The 18,167-nt window shown below is 44.0% G+C and overlaps 1 protein-coding gene across 1 annotated transcript in view; it reads left to right on the top strand.

Moving 5' to 3' along the window:
• Window positions 1–18,167, top strand: part of fam222aa (family with sequence similarity 222 member Aa) — a 47,435-nt gene that overhangs the window by 21,542 nt on the left and 7,726 nt on the right. The window contains exon 2 of the mRNA XM_026186667.1: window positions 6,541–6,683. Coding sequence (XP_026042452.1) covers window positions 6,587–6,683 — 97 coding nt within the window. The 5' untranslated portion in view covers window positions 6,541–6,586. The remainder of the gene's footprint in view (window positions 1–6,540; window positions 6,684–18,167) is intronic.

Below are 18,167 nucleotides of genomic sequence, written 5' to 3'. Positions count from 1 at the left end.
AGATCTCATACTTATAATAATTGACATTAAACCCAGCAAATGGTAAACATTAACAACCTCTAGGCAGGTGTCTGTCAGTGCACCTTCCTAGAATAGGAGCGCAAACTGGTGGAAACACTGCCTGACAAGTCAACTTGAACCACCTTCAGATTTTACTCTCGTATTGCAGTTCATTTGGAGAAATGAGAGTATTTTTAATATGTCCACTCATAACTGGTTTAAATGCTCCTTAGTCTGTGTGGACATACATTTACTATCTTCTGAACTTCAGTCTCTTTTCCTCTTTTTTAAACACTGGAGTTTAGTTGCCACGTAACAGCTCAATGCTTCGTGAGGCTGTTATTTAGCACTAATGAAACGTAGCTCAGCACAAAGATGCAGTAGTTGGCTGTGAAGTCAATTAGTCCTCATTGCTATTATAGGCTTGACATTAGTCTAGGCATGCGTGTTTTGATTAGAGATGACAGACGACTCGCTGCTATTGGACTGCCAGACATTCCTCACCCTTCATCCCATGGGCGAAGCTATTGAAGCTGACTGGAATATGGAAAGCTAACAGCTGAGTGTTTTTGCCAAGTTGCCCTTCATCTGCAGGGAAACCTCTTATAAATATGACTGCTCGGCATACAAGGCCGTATAAGCCCCAATAACTGTGACATGCTGCATTATTATATATAAGGCTCTGCTGCCAATATGTTATTCCAACACTGTATATCATGGCAATAATGCCCAAACTGTTGGCTTTTACACACAATGGCCTTTTGTTGTGCAGGTTATTTATCGCGCTGGTGTGAGGTTGTACAGAGCTGGTGGGTGAGTGCATCCAGGGGCTTGTATTGTTAGGGAATCAGTGGCTGTTGTTTGTGGAGCTGGGAGGGTTTGTTAACAATGCCTTTTTCATGTCCCAGAGTGCGTGCCTGTCGGCAAACGTCCCCTCAGAATTTTTGTTTGTGTGTGGTTTTGTTGTTGGTTTGTCTATGTGGATCAGGGTCGGCGAACATAACCCTCTCATTGTGTGCCACATCCAAATAGACCCCTTTTTTTTTTTGTCGGATACATGTGAGCATTAGTGAGTGGGTGTTTGAATATACAGTATGAGTGCAAATAATTTAATGCTGGTGTGTGGAAAGTGCCGAGCCGAAAGGGGTTTACTGCCAGTCCTCCCTAATGGAGCCTTTCACTCTCCCTCCATTCATGTGACGGTATGGTGACGGAGAAGGGGGGAGCCAGGGATTAACGGGGTAGAGGCAGTGCCTTGTTAAAGAAAAAGAAAGGGTTTGAGTGTGTCGATTGGATTAACTTGTTTGGGCTTATTAAGAGGGGAGACACAGCAGCTTGTTAAAAGCACTGCATGGGGCGTCCCATAGTGAGACTGCAGGGTCACCATTCAATTAGGCTGAAGCCACGCCCCCCGCTTATTGTCGAGGCTGTCTGCCAGGCTCCCGAACCACTGCTGGGAGGGGAAATTTTCACTGCTGACGCTTAAGACGATTAACTGTAGAAGCTTGATGAGAAGTTTTCTGTAAACTGGTAACAACAGCAACATTAACTAGAGCTGGAAAATAGTTTATTTTGCCCGCTAACACTGGCAAAACATGAAATCAGCTTCTCGCAGATAGCGGTGCTGATGTTGTATCATACTACAAACCTTTATTTTGCAACACACTGAATACAAGAAAATTAAATAAGATACATCCAAGAATATAAATTTACTGTTTCAGTATTTCTTAGTAAAACAATGATCATAATAATAATAACCCAGTGGGAATAAAGTATTAAAATGAGAACAAAAAATTATGATAAATAAGCTTCTGTATATGGCTATCACTTACGACTTCACCTGTTTCTTCGGGGAAGGAAGGAAGCAGTTTCACTCTACACAGGTGAAGTGAAATAATAGAAGCAGAGTTGACAACAAGAAGTTATGTTGCTGTAAGTGCAATAAAAGCTTCCCAGCAAGTGTTACACTGAACGTAAGTGAGTGAGAGCGAGTGCGCTGCAGCTGAAGCGTAGTGTAGTGTAGTAAACACGGGACAAAATAGAACTCGAGTGATTGATTGGAGCCATTATGGCCGTAACCAGTGCAGCTTTTTGTCAGAATCGGGCTGATATCCAATCAATACATTGTTAATTATTCCAATCAATTGTTACAAGAAAGCAGTTACAGTTATAGGAGCCACGGACTAGTTTAGTTAGGTTTTGGATATGGCAGTCAAACCTGTTAATCACCCCAACAGCCAGATGCTAGCTTTCAGTCTTGATACGCGTGCCCTGTATTAATACAGAATGTTGCTGCTGGAGATGCAGACTGGCTTATATGAGCGTAAATCCTGTGATACTGATAAACTTTTCATATAGCAGTAAATAAGAGTTTACACATGATAAATGCTGTTTAAACACAAACAGCTGCAGAAGTGCGGTTCACATTTAATGCAAACGTATTTTAAACCAGCACCCATCTGATTACACAGTAAGCCAACAGTTCAGGTTGGACATGCATTTAATTTGGATAGTTTTTGCCGCTTGAGATATATTTTTAGAGCCATAAGTACCCGGCCCTGAGGCTACTTTAACTTTAATGTATTTATATTTATAACCAGATCAGCATTTTTGCACCAGCAAAGAAATAACCTTTGTTCATAAATAAACTCCTGAAAAAATGAACACTGCATGCCACCGGCACATAGAGCCAGCATGATAAGCACATTGCTGATCTTGATTTCTGATGGTACAGAAATCAAGGTCAGCAACACCTGATGTACCGTGTTAAAATAACCGCTGGTAGTCAAGACTGATGAAAAGCGTAATGTGACAGCAGCGTGATGAATCAGACGAGGACTCAAATCAAACTGCACATGTTGTCTCCAACATCGTTTCTCTACTTCAGACTAAAACACAGTCTGAGAGTTTTTAAATTCAAATAAAATCTCTGTTTTCAGTGCCCCCCAAAAAAAGGTAAAGTAGTTTGGATGTTAGGCAAAAAGCCGCAAAAGTTTTACATTTTAATTTTAAGATGAAAACCTGTTAGCACGGACATGTCCTGGGTATCAGCTGCCTCACTCTCTCTTTCACCTGGAACATGTATACCTCAAAAAACACACGCACACACCGTTCATTCATCCATGACCACCCTGTTACACCCCGCACTTGGCAGGATGCTTATCTGAGCAGACAGCTTTGGGCGCAGGGAGCCATCTCTTCTGATCTCCTCTGCAGTTTAAGAACCTTTTAACTAAGAAATAGCCCTCTGCCAAGCCCACCGCCTCTTGATTCCGGCTTATTCCCTCATCTCATGGGACTGATCTTCCGCCCCCATTGCAAACCCTGCAGCAGCGTTAGCAGAACGAGAAAGAGCCGATAGACATCCTGGCTTTTGAGATATCCCTGCACTGGTGTAATAGGAGACCTGTGAGTGGATTTGATGAGTGAGTGAAGTGCAGGTGGGTTTTTTTTGGGGGGGGGGGCAGTGAGTGTGTGTGCTCGCACATTCTTCAGCAGCTCCACGGGGTTTGACCTCAGGAAGACAGGCTGTTTTTTTGGGCAGCTGGACGATGGATCACAGGGTTTTAGTTTGGAGATTATTTCCTGCCACTGATAGACATCTGCTAAGTAGTACAATAACCTAATGGGAGGAGATGAGGGGAAAAGAGGGACATGACAAACAAGCTGAAGACTTGCACCTTCGGCTTCTCTCTTAACGGCAATAATAGGGGAAAATTGGTTCTTGAAATTGAATTGAAAAAAAGAGGGTCTCTTTCAGCAAGTATAATGCCTCCGAATACATTTGGTGAGCAGCAAATGGAGAAAAATGGAGGGTAGTTAGACGATTGTCTTTTATTTCAGAGAGGGGAAAGCGGTGGCGGTATCCCCCGTTAAGACTAGCTTTTAGTCTCAATCTACACCATGTGTCCCTTTCCACTCTCTCAACCACTATCTTTGAACAAATGGACTGTGAGGATGGGCTTGTTGTGAAATTAGTATCCTCACAGCGAGGACACAGAGAAAGGATTATGTGAATAGCCAGTAATGAGCTCAAAGTGCCAGTGTGTTTAGGCCAGGCCTGCCTGTGTGTGAGAGGAAATGGCACTGCAAGCGACCTTTTTTTGCTCAAGCACCTGGCGAGACAGAGAGTGGCCCCTCTCTTCACTGCAAATGTGTGTGAGAGAGGAAGAGGGAGTGGAGTCTTCGGAGTCTAAAGATGCAGTTTACTCATATTTATTAGAGAGATGCATTTTTAGTGAACACCCTTTTCACACCGACAGGCTAAAAGAGTTGTTTTGTGCTGCTTCTAAAATGCTTTAAAAATACATGCGAGTGTTAAGTGCATTATACAAGCCTCGGGGTCTGAGGTCAAATGTAATTTCTTTAAAACTGTTTTATTTTTTTATTTTTTTAAAAGGCTTTTTATGGGTGAAAGACTGCATTCTGGGCGGGGAGGATGCATTTAACACCTGTTTCTGATCATTGCCTATTCAAACCAGGGAAGTCATTCAGTGTTAATTACAGGCAGCTAGATGTGTTTGCATATCGTAGTTCCTTTCTGCATTTTCCACCCTCACACTTCTAATCAAATTTTGCTTGAATCATTCGAAAAGCTAAATGGCTGTAGAACATTTGGATGCACTTCTTAAATCTCCTGTTTTTAAAAGGTAAAATATATGTGGGGAATTTCACAAGTTTATACAAATACACCTGTAAATACAAATCGAAAGTTAATTACTGCCAAACTTAGAGGAAGGATTTTGTCTATAATTTTCCTCTTTTTCACCTAAACTGTGCTGGGGATGTTCTGTTTTAAGGCCAGATAACGTAGCACAAATTTGCATTTGTGCATTTGGAAGTCATTGTCACAGATATTCAATAAAAGTTACAAAATTGACTTTGTAAGTGTTTGTCATAACGTAGCCTGCTTTAGATGATGGTTTTTCACTTTGGTCAAATATTACAGGAACATTGGGTCATTTACAAGCTTGATTTGTTTGGATTCTTCAATGACTGGTTTAATTTTTTGACGATTTTCACTGCTGGTCTGTGTTTTGCTTTATTCTTTAAATGAATGAGACAGGAGCCGGCGCTTTGCTGCCATTAATTTATCTTGTAATCATTGTAATTGCATTCTTTCATATTAAAATGATAATCTATAAAACTAAGTAATGGACTGATGGCAGGTGGCTAAATGTTCATTTAGTGATTCACTGAGAAAATAAATAACAGGGGACAAGCCTGTGACAGGCGCATGAGAAATCATTTTTCAATAATCTGCCACGCATCATGGCGGGAGACGCTGGCGCTGACAGCATAGATGAAATATTTGCCTCTGTTCTTTGTTTTAATATGAGAGGAGACCAGCCCAGATGGAAACAATAGTGTTTTATATTGATGCATTTTGGACAAGACATTCAAACACAGGCTGAGCTAAGATTAAGGCCACAATCCTTTTTATAGACACAGCCATTATCCATTGTAGGTGAGACTGGGCTGCAAAAGTGTTCAATACAGCGAGAGCGTGTGGTTCCAGGAAATGAACGGTATCTGCTGAGTAAACAATGGTGAAGTGAATCTCGATCCTTATCATATAAAATCACTTCTGGAACCTCAGCGGTTTGCTTTAGCTGTTTTCATCTGACCTATAAAACCAGTAGAAGTAATCAGTCATCATTGACACTCATAAGTTTCTAATGAATGATAACCTGTATCTGCATAATATATGTAAAACTGTGTCCTGTGCTTTCCACTAGGACTAGGATGGGCTTTTTCAGAAGAAACTAGCAGCAACTGCTTCCCTGTTCCTGAGTGAAGGTGGCTGTGGGGGAAAAATGGAAGTGTAGAGCTGGAGATTTATAGCCTAGAGGGAGATTGATTAGTGCCGTCACTAGCCCTGATGTACGGTTGGCAGTCTCCCCCTCCTAGCCCATCGCATTTGCTCACACACACACATGCAACCATACGGTTCAACACACGGCTACACATACATGCAGACACCACTCAGTCCCCCCCAGGCCTTTCCTGACAGTCCCCCAGAGCTGTTGCATGTTAAGTTGTTGCAGGCAGACTGCTGTTTTCTCAGCATTCCCATTTTTTATTTTTTTATTTTTTTTTTAGCTGTCCATAGATAACGCCATCAATCACCACGTACACACTGGCCTGGAAGGAATGTGTCTCAGTGTGCCTGAGTATTGCTACTTTGTGTGTGAGCCCGTGTGTTTGTTTTGACGATGGTTTCATGGACAGGAGATGCGGTTGAATGGCTTTGTGGATGTGCTGTTTGAAGCTGCAGAGTGACTGGCCTGGACTGTGCTCTGAACCCGTGTCAACTGTGGTGCCCCGATGCAGGTGTGTGTTTATCATTCAACACACAGCTGAGGGGCAGGCAGCCGTAGGCATGCTTTACCAATTAAATCGTGAGTGAGAAACCTAGCCCATCTAGCCCAGAGTGAGTTCCTGCAGCCTTACGAGACACGGCCATGACCTCGAATCATCCTGCTTAATTCACTGCAGTGTTCCTCTTTTTCTCTTTCTCTTGCTCCTTTTCTACTCTAGGTTGGCCGCAGAACTCCCCCGGCTGTTGTACTGTGCCCACCTCGCCATGCTGGCCTGTTTGCAGAGGAGGCAAAACCCTCAACCCCAGCACCCAGTGTGTGCCAGCAAGACCCTGGAGCCACCACAAGCCCTTGGACGGAAATGTAAGTTAACAAAGAGAGGGTGCGATGGAGGTCAGGAATTCTTGCCTGAAGCAGTGGAATGAGAACGACGTTTGTGTTTGATCTTCATGCTGAAGGACAGAAACTTGTTGTTAACCCTAACTGAGAAGTTACAAAAAATAGACTTTTCAGTTTCTGTTGTTGGCACTATTTTCTCTCAATACTCTGAGGAATTCTAAACACTTTCATTCACTTTGCACTTAGGCCTTGGAATGCTATGTTGTTTGGCTACTCATTGTGAGGGAGGCTGTTTAGCAGTGCTGATTGTGCAGTCGTGGCAACAGGGCCGAACAGACAGTGTTTAACGTGCCTCAGTGGCCCTGGGTGACCCTGAGGGTCTGTAAACATTTACAGTGTCTGGCCCTGGTTGTGCCGGCCGCATGTAAAGTGTGACAGCTGCTCTGTTTGCTCCCTAGCACCACCCTCTGTCCACCCACAAAATGGTGTAAAGGGACAGAGATGAGCCAGGGCTGAAAACCGCTAAGAGTGCTGGCGAAACTAGCTCTAACCAGTTTGGGATTAGAGAGAGCTGCAGCGGTCAGGCCTCTGGAAGGTGAACTTCTCGTTAACTTTGCTGAAGCTTTGAATAAGCCTTTTTTGTCTGACAAGTGGAGGAAAGGTCTTTCCTGCTTATTTAACACTCCTAGACTCTTTATTGGCCTTTGTTTACATGGCAGGGCTACGAGCGACCTCAAGCTGATTAAAAAGGCTGGCGGATGGAGAGCAGGGGAGTACTAACCTTGCAGTTTTTACCCAAGCTTACAAAGGCTTAGTGGAAATAGAAGGATCTGGGCTTCTTCATCAGAGGAGCATTGTATCAAGCCTTTAACTAGCCCTGTGAAAGGCTTGAAACTCTTGATTGGCGAAGAAATGAAGCACTGCCCAAATTCTTTTTCAGCTCCTCACTGTCCAATTAGCTACTCTTCCGCTCAGCATCACTTTCCAAATTCCTTATGCAGAGGAGAGAAGAATCATAAACAAAAAGGTGACTGTATAATATATGTACTCAGACTTTTTTTGTTGTTTTTTCTAGTCTGTGTGGATATGGAGGTGTATAGATGTGCATGAAACAGGGAGGAACAGAGAGATAAACAAAGCCTTGGGTGCATTTGGAAGGGTTAGCTCTTTAGATTAGTGAACCAACCACAAATCGCTAATGAGGTTTTAGAGAAAGAGGCACAGTGAAAGGGGGAGGGGGAAGGAGAAATTGTGAAAATAAAATTAGTGAAGGTAAAGATGAAGAGGAAGGGAGAGAAATGGAAGGAGTCTTCAGCAGTCTTCTTAATCGATTCCCTACTTCCAATTTTGCAGGATTAGCCCACTTCCTCTCAAGGTCCTTTATTGAAGAGCAGCCAGTGGGAGTCAGGACTCAAATCAATAGAGAAAAAGAACAGTCTCCAGCTTTCCCTTTGCCCTCCCTCTCGCTGACCCTCTCTGTCTAACTCTCCCTGTCACTCCCTCTCCTTCTCCACCTGTTAAACCCTTTGATTGAAGGACTACCGCAGTGACTGACTTGAGGTTCATAATGAGGATGTTTGAACATAATAACCTCCTTTCTGTCCTTGGACTGGAGGGAGGGGGAGGCAAGTGTTGGATTTCCACCATCGTGCACCACTTGGCCTCAATAAGGCAATTGTTTGTCCGGGCCTAGAAAGGCTGCAGAAAAGCAGACAGTGGGTCTGGCTGCAGAAGTGGGCACACTCAGGTCACCATGCTGAGCAGGTCCCATGACTGATTGGTCGTGGCCAAGTTTGTGCCAGAATGGAAAGGGTTTGTGGGTAAAATGACAGGGCTCTCAACAGGAAGCTGAATATAAGAATACACCCTTGAAATGGACAGTAAGTAAAAGTGCAGGAGGGGGATTACGTGGCAGCGAAGGTAGAGGCGAGCTCTGTCATTTGCATCTGCTTTCCTTTACACAAAAACCTGTCTGCATGTGTATGTGTGGGTGTGTGTGTCAGAGAAAGTGGAGGTGGGGTGGCAGAGCATTGGGATAAGAGGGCGAGGAGGGTTTTAGAAAAAGCCCCTGCATGCAGATGCCGAGTGGCTGCACAGTTCATTGATGCGACTCCTATTGAATCCCATTAAAAATCCCTCATACCCTCAATAAAAAAGGACTTAACTGGCTCTACCATCAGCTGGAAGCGTTCAGATCGGCTCGCCAGACAATCAATTTCCCCCAAGCGCACAGAGCTTAGCAGGAGAAACAGGAGGCGGAGAGCGGGATGTTTCCATTATCACAGCCCGCTCTGTGTCTGTGCTCAGGAGGGTGGGGTGAGGTACTGTAGAGCGGGGAGAGAAAGGAGGCAGGAGCAGAGAGAGAGACGGGGAAAGACAGACAAGTAGAGGAGAGAGAGAGAAGCAGAAAGGGAGACAGAGAAGCTGGCTTTTCAAAAAGCTATTGACCGCCTGCCCTTAAAAATATCATATTGGATTAGCCTCACAGGGCAGCCTTTTGATAGTTTTTTTCTTTGGCCGTAGAATTAAAAGGAGTGCGGAGCATTACTTGAATTATAAATCATAGGCACTTGCTTTCACTGCGCCCAAATTCCGCACATATGTGGCTGCACTCTCCAGCGCCAGCCCCTGTCATTTTTAATTAAATCCCCCCTTATGGGTGACATTTGTAGCTTGCCCCCTCCTTCGTCCTCCCCCTCCGCGTCTATCTACCACTGCCCTATATGGAGACATGAAAGGCAGAGACGGCAGCGGAGCCAGGACCTCTCATCGTGTTGTGCCCCACAGAGAGGGCACCCATCCAGGCAGATGAGAGAGAAAGGCCCTGCAGGGGGAGAGGGGTGAATGGATGCCACTGACCCTGGCCACCCTCAGCCGGTGGTGACCTCCCTCTCCACCCATTCCTTTCCTTGATCATCCTTCGATGTGGTCCGGAAGGTCCAGGGAACACGGGTGAGCGTTAAAGCCCCGCTCTCGGAGGGGAACGGGAGGCGGACCAGTCCAGTGAACACTGAGATGGCTGGACAGGAGGCCCAGCAGCCCCCACCACTACCCTGCCTCCCCTCTTGCCCAGACAGCAATTACTCTGTCGCATGTCAGCTAGAGAATAACAGGTCCAGAATCCTTCACTTGAGTAGTTGATGGGGGTATTTCTGCTGGCTATTTTCCAAAATAATATCTTTTCAAATTTCAGCAGGTTTTAATTTGTTTATTCATTCCTTAGCAGTTGCGTTTGTGCCAGCATGACATTTTGTAATGATGCAGTTGTCAAAATGGGTGTGCATATTTGCACATTTTGTGCAGACATGCTGTCAATGCTACAGTACCCTTGTTAACAAAACAGCTTACTGCCACTCCCATATTTGTCCAATGATTGGATCAGACTTTGGGCTAAACCTGGGTGTTCCCTTGTGTCTCTAACCTCAACAGGGCCTGGTTGCGACTCATGAGCACACAATGGTGATTTATAATTACTTTTGGTGTCACTGCACCTAAGCCTAATTAAAACAAAAATGATTTTCCTTTAAAGATGAACGCAATTCTACTTATGTCAAAAACATAAAGCTACTTTTTAAAATTATTATTTAAAGCTAAAGCCACTCTTCAATCAACTGTTGTACAGCCCAGAATTTTTCTTGTAGCAGAGATGTGTACACACACATTTACACAAGCACACCTGCAACCATAACCCTGTGTGACACCACCCGGGAGGCCCGGGGGTGCCAATCAGCCAGGTGTAGATGAAAAATTCCCAGAAGGCTTGGTATCCCAGGTTCATGCTATGTCAGGCCAGGTTCGGCCCTCTTCCAGCTTGATCGACAGAGACAACCTGGCCTTGTCACATACAGCCTTAGGACATGACATAGAGGTACACCTGGGGATTGTAGTTTTCCTAATAGCCCCATGCTTTTGCAGGCAGAGCTGCCAAAGCCATTAGTTTTCTTTGCTTTTAGCTGCTTCTCTTCCTAAGCCACATTGCCATTGGGAGGGAAATATGCTCAGGTAATGACCTGCTGCCACCTCTCCTCCACACTTGTCTGAGGCAGTACGAGACATAACAGTGGAATTAGCTGGCCGTATCAAATTGCACCACAATACTTCAACAACTACTATCCAAGGGGGAAAAGGGGGAGTTGGCAAGAAAGGGGAGGGAAGGGACTTTTTTAGTTGAATATTTAAACGTGGTCACTTGCGGCAGCAGAAATAACAGCCTTTACCCTGATTGCCTCAGTACCCTGGAGGTGGCGGGGGCTGGAGGGTGTAAAGCGAAACTGGGAAAAAAGGAATGGAGACTGCAAGGGAGAGCAAATCTGCATGCACTTGACCTTTTCCCGCTGATTGAACTACCTCATTTCTAACTCCCATTTGGAATTCCACAGAGGGTCCACAGAGACTGTCATTATTCCACTGTCTGCAGCAAGGAAGCAGAGGTCACGAGGTGTTTTTTACAGTGCAAGGTGATTGACAGCTATCCACGTCTTCCTCCATAACTCATCCACGATTCCTATTTATGCAGTTTCATTTTGAGGAATCGCTGGCTTTGCATAGCTGCACTGATTGTGTAATTTGCACTTCTGTAATATTGCTAGATTGTGAAAAGCGGAGAATTTTGAGTCGCAGTTTATTTCAGAGAGACGGCCATATGATATTAGTTGTACATATCTTACCTCATGCATACCACAGCCTCTTCTGTCGTGTTGGCGTCTGATTGCTGGCACACAGAGAATCATTTCCGGATGGTGACATCCAGCAGAGCCATGCCTTCCCTCTGCCCTCTGCCTTCTGCTGTGAACACGGGGGGTGAAGCAATCTTATTGCCTTGAGAGGTGAGCTTGAGGAAAAGGGACTCTGGTGTAGTTTTGGTCGCAGCAGGACTTGGGTTCAAAAACAGGTTCCTTGTTCCAAAGCCTCCGAGCTGGCATTTGGGCGTCCCAGGTGCAAGGCAGCGACACCCTCTGTCTTCGCCTGCCAGAAAGTGGGGGTGGGTTGGACGATCTGAGCGAGGGTACAGAGAGTGTCTGCAGGCTCTAGCTGTCCCACAGGAAATGATCGTGTCTTCATAAAGCTAAACCCAGCACAGCCTGGCTGTGAGAGGCGTTCAGGAGGTTTGGCACACTCCTGGCAGGATATTTTGTTTTTGAGCATGGACGTCTTAACAAAACTTAAAATAAAAATGGAATTTTGGTCCAGTAATTGGACTTTAAAAGTGTGCGAGTTGGAAGAAAAGTTTGAGTTATTTTTTAACCAAACTTCAAGCCATTAATTGCTCTATTTCTGTCTAGTTGCTTCATCCAAATGAAAATACTACAGCAGATTCGAAAGTTTAAATCAAGATATTATTATTTACCTTCTTAAATTCTACTAAACTGGCAATATTTTGCATAAAAGTAGTCCTCTTTGGAGGATTCACCAGCATTTAGTTTTAAGTGAATTAGCCAACGCATTTTAACCTCATAGCTATTATTGAGATTCACAGAGTACTTATTGATCAGTATGTTATTGCACAAGTTCTTTGAAGGGTGTAAACATGATTAGAAAATGCACAAGAAGTCATGTGTGAGCAATTTGAAATTAGAGAGCCATTAGCAGTGTGTAGTTTTGGTTTGAACCAGCAATGCACTTTTAATACCACTCCTGCCTTTGGTTTTTCATTCTGCCTAAGCAGTGCAGAGGTTTTGGCAGAGAGAGCATGGGAGTGCAAACTGACCACAGCACAATAATCAAATCATTGCTCCACTGGGACATTTAACTGCAGTCTGCTGTTTTCTCATTCTAATGAAGCCCATTTTTGTCATTTTAGGATCTTCATATTTGAATATTTACTTACATAGTTAAAGATTTGACGCCATGGTCTGACCCTTAGGTTTTATCCTAGACCTCTTGCTACAACCCTCTTCCATGGTTCCTTAAAGACTTTAGAGACTATCCCCAAGAATCAGTTTCCCCTAACCAATCACAATTCAAAGGACAATCTGCAAACTCAGATTGTCAGATTGGTCTTCAAATGAAAGTGGCTTCTCAGGAAATTGATCATGGCAGTGACCAGATGGTGCCAGTGATACAAATATACAGGTTTCATTTAGAGGAGTGCATTGAGTAAGAAACAAAACATTTACTTGCAAGAATACAACTCAAATTTGATATCAGTAATAGTTTGTAGTGGCCTATAGTCACTTCTTTTTATGCAATAAAAATGAATCTATTAAATAATAATGAATAAGAGCCATGGGTCTGCGAAGACCATACAGCAGTCAGTATGTTGCTTCTACACTACCTGTTACATCATCTAATGGTGCTTTCACTTGCACTCAGACTGCTTGGTGAATCTCGCCAGCAAGATAGTGGGTGACGATCTACTCACAATGTTCTTGTAATGCATTTGTATCTCATTTTCTCTGTTAACTTTAAGGTGTCATCGATCTAACTTACCACATAAACTATATAAACTAATTTTGTCGCTTTGGTGACGGGGTTCCTTGACACAGTTGTGCATCATTCATGCCAATAAAGCATACTGAATTCCGTTGAACTGAACTTTAATACTTAAAACAAGTTTTTAAGTTTGACCACAGACCCATAGTTGGATAAGATGGAGCCTTATTGATGAAAAATAAACATTAAAACATTCAGCTTTAAGCGATGGTTAACATTATAGAACACTGCATCTATTAAATCCTTCCTTCAAAAACTCCACTGACATTAAATCTTTTACAAATTTTGATTAATCTTTTTGACAACGTTCTCATTTATGCATGTCCTTTCAATGGTTCTCTCCTCTCCTCTCCTCTCCTCTCCTCTCCTCTCCTCTCCTCTCCTCTCCTCTCCTCTCCTCTCCTCTCCTCTCCTCTCCTCTCCTCTCCTCTCCTCTCCTCGGCATGTGTACTGCCTTGTTGTCTGTGCAGTGTTAAATATTAATTGGGAATCAGTGGAGGACTTGTCTCCTAAATGATAGAACAGAAGGGCCCAGGCTTGCCTCAGGCAGCCTGCAGGCGCCTTTCTTCTTCCATTTACCTGCAGGCCTGCGCACCAGCACTTCCTCCAGTTTGACAGGCCTGCCCAGGCCCCTCCAGCCTTCCTTCATCTCTCCATCTCTCTCCCGCTCTCTCTCCCTTACCTCCCCGTCTCCTCTGCTCTGTGCACTGGTTCCTTTTCTTGTGCTTATGTGCTTACGATCTTTACCTCTGGGTTTTTCTTTTTTACTCCAAAACTGTGTGTGTGTTGTTGCTGTGTCCATTTGTGTTTGTGCATGACTCTGAATGCTGCTGGCTCTTTGCTGTACATGTAGCCCTTTGAGAAAATGGTGTCACAGCGTGGCATATTCTCTTAAAGACAGAACAAGGAGGGCCTGACATAAATCTTTCAGGTCAGGTTTTTAGCTTGTTGGGTTTTTTTCTTGGCTCTGTGTCCCGCATTGCTCTCTGGCTCATCGCTGAATGGTTTAATCTCTGTTTCCTCTTCCTGATGTCTCCCCATAACGGGCCTCATAGTTTGTCTTTCTGTCTTCCGTGAGCTGTGCTTTGTTCCTCTCTATCAGCCTTGTCATCTGGAGAGGTGTACCAAGACAAAACAAAACAACTGGAGCCGTCTGCTCCTTTGTTGCTCTGGCTGGCTCTAACTTGTGGATGACCCTTTTGGCTGGAGTTAATTAAGCTGTCGAGATTTGTTTTGGAAATCAAACCAGTTTAACCTGCTGTTTTATTCTCCCTCTCTATCTGTTTTCAGCAGAGCACAGCTTTTCACAAGGTTCACTGAAGGTACGCTGTGAAGCGGCAGGGCTGAATGTAAAATGGGAAGAACCTGGGGAAGGAAGGAGGAGAGGGCAGCAGAGAGGAATGGATGTAAATGGAGGAGAGTAGGAGGTGAAGTTGACTTTGATGCCATAGGAATGAGTTCACAGGCTCATGAGCACAGGCCTAATCGCACATGACAATATCGGCTGGTGTGCCAGTCGCAGCACATAACCACCCCGCTGCTTGTGCTGACTCGGGGTATTTGCTGATAAAGCTCTGCTTTCTAGACCATGCTGTATGCACAATGAGGGTGGCCCAGGCAGGCCTGAGGGCTGGCTCATCACAGAACCTGCTTCTATACAGAACCGTGCACTCAACTAAGGCCTTGATTATTAAACTGAAAGCAATTTTTGCGATGAATATAGTTATTTTTTCCATTAATCTATTATGTTGCCCATCCAGCCCCATAAATTATTGCAAATGGAAAGAGCCTGGTGAAACTTGTTCCTGAAATGACGCTGTGGCTGTGAGCAGCTCTCTTCACAGTGTGAAATATTCAGGACGGTTATTTTTCCATTGAAATGCCTTTTCTTTTTTTTTTTTTTGGTGTTGGCTGTCATGGGAACAAACACGGAGCTTGTTCTTTTTGTTTGGGTGTTGTTTTTTTTTAATTAATTTTGTTGTTGTTGTTGTTGTTTATGAAATTCAGCGTGTAGTGTGAGGTAAACATGTTGCCCCAGTTTTTCTGTTTGTTTGGTGCACGGGTGTCCTACAAAAGGCCTGACACGGCTGCTGCCGGCCTGCATTCCTTTGCGGCTCAAAGAGGACTAAACTACCCACTGGTGTTGTGTTGACCAGACTCTCAGCTAGATCATTAGTAATTAACATGTGCAGTGATCTCCGGAATTAAAGGGAGGCTCATCTGCTTAGTTCCCTTTCATGCACATTAAGATATCTTCCCCTAGACTCTAAGGCTCCTGCCTAAATAGCTTGTCATATTGTAAGATATTTCAGAAAGGTCAGTGTTGATAATAATGTCTTAATTCCTTTGAGAGGCAGCAGGTCTGCTCTGGTGCTGCCAGTGGTGTTAATGGGGCAGGAATGCAGGGCGAGTGCTTTCCCACGCTGTTAGTTTTCTTCTGCTGGGTGCGTTTGAGATGAGGCTCTGGGCTGGCAAGGCTCTGCTAATGCAGCCAGAGTGCAGACAAATGGAAAGTGACACTTGTGTGTGTAGAATGGTATTTGTGGTGACGCTTTGACTACAGATAATAAAGTGTTCGCCCTGAGGTGATTTCGCCCGGCAAGCACCCCAGATGAAACTCACTTACTCAGAGAGGGAGACAGAAGAGACTGAGAGGGGGATGAAGAGACAGAGGAGACGGAGAGGAGGATGAAAAGACAGAGAGGGGGATGAAGCGTGAGAGGAGCACAAAGAAATGAAAAGGATGGGGAGAAACAAGAGAAAGCGGTGAAAAAAAGATCCAAAGACATGCAGAGGGAGAGTCAATGTTTTTTTATGGGTCAGAGGGCAACGCTATTATTTCAGAGAGTGGTGGGTTTTAGAGGTCAACACACTCAGGCTGAGAGTTGTCCTTTTTTCAGACTAAATTGTGTTTATTCACCTGTTTGGTGGTTTTTAATAAGAAATCAGTTAGCTTGAAGCTAATTCTGATTTATGGATTTTATTGATGAATTGCTATTGATGTTATTAAAGAGAAAAAACATCAGTTTCATCGGGAGGGTAAAATATTAGAATTAGTTGTTAGTGGGATCTGTGTGTGTGTGTGTGTGTGTGTGTGTGTGTGTGTGTGTGTGTGTGTGTGTGTGTGTGTGTGTGTGTGTGTGTGTGTGTCTGGCTGGCAGGCCATGTGTACAGAGGAGTCCTTCAGGATCAATCAGTTCTCAGTAATTTCCCCTACAGCCCATAAAAGCCAGGTCTGTCTAGAAGGAGCATGAGGCTGCCACATCAAACCAGCTAATTAATTTTCATAGCTGATTCAGTAACATCTGGCTTTGGAGATAAATTCTAATGAGAAAATGTAAACACGACAGTGTCCTGATGGTATAATATTTCACATTTCTTTGGTAGAAACCTTTATAATAGAAATCCAATTAGCAGTTTTGATTTGGACACGTTAGCCGCATATGTAAAACATTAAAAAACGTGTAACAACATGCGGAACAGAAAGTGAAAAACATTTCTGTTTTTCTGCTGCTCCTTTTCACTGTTATCCAGTACCTGTGGACCCCATCTCTGTATCAGCGTACTGTATTTACCGCACACGTGTGCCGCTTCACTGCAGGCTAAACAAATGACCTCATGCTGCAGTGAGGAGGAAGCCCAGATTAGTCTTTCAGTTTAGTATTTCTTCCATCTGCTTGTGTGGAAAATAGATAGATTAAATCTTGGATGAGATTGTCTTTAATGAAATGAAAGATTACATGTGGGAGTTTTGTCCAAGTTTTGCTTAAATCTATTTTAACAATTAAATCCATTTTTGACATGGTGCCATGCCTGCGTGCCTGTGAAGGATCAGTGTGCAGATTGCTTTAACATTCTCATTATCCGCTTTGCTATTTGTGAAACATGTTGGCAGGTTAAAAGCCCAATATGCAGTGCAGTATGGGATCCCCTGTTGAAATATCTTGTCCAGCTACTGCTTTTATTTACATAGAAATTAATTTGATTAGAGAAATAATTTTCTTGTAAGTTTGTGTGCGATGTTTGATAAAGTGACGGCAACTGGAAACAAAAAGCTGCGTTAAATAAACCGATTTTGATTCAACAAAGTCGTATTAAAAAAACATCCAATCAATAAGTCATGAAGTATTTAGAAAAGAGTTATCTGGTGAGCACATTTTTGTTTCCACTGCCTCACAATATGCATTTGTTTGATGATTGTGATGACACAAGCAGCTGCTGAATTCAGACAGCTCTATCCTCTGAGAAATCATTGCAGTGATTGATTTTTATCTTTGCAATTATAGATAGCAGAGGCCTGACAAATAATTGCCTGGATTTTTTTTTCCTTCCCTGTGTTGTTGCACAGAAAATCAACCTTGAGATGAACAGAGAGAGATGAGTGCTTGTAAAAAAAAAATGCTTTTTTGATATCAAGCAAGCAGCAGGGTTTCCTTTCCCCTCACGTGCACTTGAATTGATTAGTACTTTGGTTGAGGGCATATTCAACATGTCTGCCCCCCTGCAAGGCTGCTCTACCCTGTTGATCAGTGGCTCATACATGAGCTTCCTCCGCTCTCTCCCTCTCCTCAGGAAGCTCCTGTGGGGCACCGAGGCTTTGATTGACTGGCGGCTGAGTCCACAGGACGCCTCTATTATTATCATCTCTACCTCGGCAGAGGGGCGGGGGTCTATGTCCAGGGGGTCTGGACGAAAGCCCCTGCTTTGTGTGCCCGATAGTCAATTAGAGGCAGCGCTCTGCCGGAGACGAGTGGGATGCAGGGTTAATTGCAGAGGACCAAACAGCTGGCTCTATCAGGGCCCATTGTGTTTGCAGCAGTTGTCACGGCAATTGAGGCCTGGCTGTAATCGCTGACTAATCAGCCTTGTGCCAGATGACACCTCCATTAGCACAAGGCAGGTATTGTTCAGGACGTGAAGCTGCCTCTGGCTTTCCCCAGCCTGCCCATCCTTTTACAGCAAGTTAAGGGACGCTGATTCTATCTGCTAAGAGATAAACAATAGCCACAGGTCAAGGGTTCCTTCAAGGGACAATGCTGTTCAGCCTGCCCCGTGCTTGACAGGTCAAACCTTTTC

The sequence above is a fragment of the Astatotilapia calliptera genome, chromosome 12 (assembly GCF_900246225.1).
Source record: "Astatotilapia calliptera chromosome 12, fAstCal1.2, whole genome shotgun sequence".
Classification (NCBI taxonomy): domain Eukaryota; kingdom Metazoa; phylum Chordata; class Actinopteri; order Cichliformes; family Cichlidae; genus Astatotilapia; species Astatotilapia calliptera.
The sequence above is the reverse complement of the archived record's forward strand: the minus strand, read 5'-3'. Positions and strand labels throughout refer to the sequence as shown.